Source organism: Acyrthosiphon pisum, chromosome A1, assembly GCF_005508785.2.
Source record: "Acyrthosiphon pisum isolate AL4f chromosome A1, pea_aphid_22Mar2018_4r6ur, whole genome shotgun sequence".
In the NCBI taxonomy this organism is placed as follows: Eukaryota; Metazoa; Arthropoda; class Insecta; order Hemiptera; family Aphididae; genus Acyrthosiphon; species Acyrthosiphon pisum.
This window is the reverse complement of record NC_042494.1, coordinates 3828231-3830404: the sequence shown is the minus strand read 5'-3', so window position 1 is coordinate 3830404 and position 2174 is coordinate 3828231. Positions and strand designations below refer to the sequence as shown.

Sequence of the window (2174 nt, the reverse complement as noted above, 5' to 3'; positions counted from 1 at the left end):
CGTTGGTGGCATAGCGTTTCACAGTAGATATATTCAATCCGCTGGTCCGACTCTACTTAAATATTTAAAAGATGTTTGTTCAGCAATTAAATTAATTATATTATTTTCATTCCAACTTAATCCATATATTTTTTTTTTATAGGTGATCAAAGTACCAAAGAAAAGGTCGTCTAAATGGCTTAGTAGTTCGTTGCCGGAAACTGAATGGGAATCTGACCTCGCAAAATATTCTTCTCCAGAATATCATACAAACAATCTATTGAGTAGTGTGTTATTGGAGGACGTTCTAAATCACATACCAAAAGACGCGATTACAATTGAAATTGCTCCTCATGGTCTTCTCCAAGCAATTATAGAAAAAGCATTACCCGAAACAGTAACCAATATTCCCCTGACAAAGAGAATTTATGGAGATTCGGTTCGATTTTTACTTACCTCTATTGGAAAGTGAGTCATCATAGTTAAATGTCATTATTATAGGATAATGGTTTATGTTAATATATGTAAACGAAATTATTATTCTTCATTTATACTAATTTATTTTAGAATGTATACTAGTGGATTAAATCCCAAAATAAAAGAGCTGTATCCAACAATACAATATCCTGTAAGTCGTGGAACACCTTCAATTTCCGGTTTACCGTTTTGGGACCATAGTGAAAAATGGTCTGACGAACCCCATAATCTTGTAAGTAAATCTTTGGTCGACAAACCAACATTCATACGTACTTATTTAGCATTATGTTTAAATTTTATCTTTATCATTAAATAACATTTTTGATTCTGAGCGGAGCGATGAATGTATAGATTTTAAAACGATATGTGTTTATTTATTTATTTATTTTTTATGTGCGTCTATCATCCCTTTTTAGACAGTAAAAATGCTTAGATTTTCTTCAACAGTAGGTTAGGTTAGGTTATGTTATTGGCTCATAGGAATGTAAATCTAGTTGGTAGTTTGGTGGTTCAAAAGTAAAATATTACCTGTCATTTTCAAAAGCGCTGGGAAAATCAAAAAAAAATAAGGAAAAACAATAATTTTAACGCCACATTTATTTTGGTTAAAATAAATTTTGGTTTTTAGTAGATACATGAAATTACCATCACGATTTTATTTTAGCATTTTTCATACATAAAACAATTATTTAAATATTTTTACTTCTTTTGAGGTATTGCGGACATTTTTAGTTTTATTTTCTATATATGTCAATACAAGTTTTATTCGTTGGGTCAAAAAGCTTGAAAATTAATTACAATGCTTCTAATAAGTTTTTACAATAGAAATTGAAATATATTAAAACACATTTTTTATAAAAATTTCATGTAAAAATCTTAAAAATTTCTAAAATATTTTGAGTTAGAAATTCATAAAAAATTTTCTTTATAAGCTTAAGATTTGAAAAATTAATACAAGATTCCTTATAAGTTTTTCTACCTTTATCAAAAATACAGGCTACAGAAAAGTCAAAAGTAAATTTTTTATGAGCTTTTGAAGTTCGAATTTTACAACTTTGGATATTCACTCAATTTCTCGCGTAGTGATCTTCTTATTTTGTTGTAATTGAAAAACCAATAACTGTAGATATTAGAAATTTAGACTATATTTTTATTTTATCAATTTCCAAACTTAATAAAATGTTAAAAATATTTTGAATTATTTTGGGCTGTTTGCGGACATTTCCAATCTTGAATTTTATAGTTTTTTTCTCTATGAATGTCAATACAATATTATTATTCGTTGGGTTCAAAAGCTTAAAAATTGAATACAAGATACCTGATAAATTGACATAATAGCAATTGAAAAATATTAAAAAACTTAAGCACTTTGAAATAATTTTTTTTTAAATTTGACAAAATATCGAAAGCTTTCAATTGTTGCAATTAAAAAATCATAACATGATCAATTTTCATAGATAAGGATTGGAAGTGTAAAATAAAGATTCTCATAAATATCACATACTTAATGTAATAAAAAAAAATCCGAAATATATAAACACCATTTTTTTTTACAGACATTTTAAATTCAAATTTCGACCATTTTACATATTCAAATCAAGAATAACGATTTTAGTTATTTTGTTGCTATTTAAAAATATTAATCGTCGATATATAAAACTTTTAGTGTATATTATTATAAGTATATATACTTTATACACACAATGGCATTTTTAAAA

The 2174-nt window shown here is 26.1% G+C and overlaps 1 protein-coding gene across 1 annotated transcript in view; it reads left to right on the top strand.

The window, feature by feature from the left end:
* Nucleotides 1-2174, top strand: part of LOC115033773 (fatty acid synthase-like) — a 6884-nt gene that overhangs the window by 2893 nt on the left and 1817 nt on the right. The window contains exons 8-9 of the mRNA XM_029487684.1: nt 143-447; nt 547-688. Of these exons, the coding sequence (XP_029343544.1) occupies nt 143-447; nt 547-688 (447 nt within the window). The remainder of the gene's footprint in view (nt 1-142; nt 448-546; nt 689-2174) is intronic.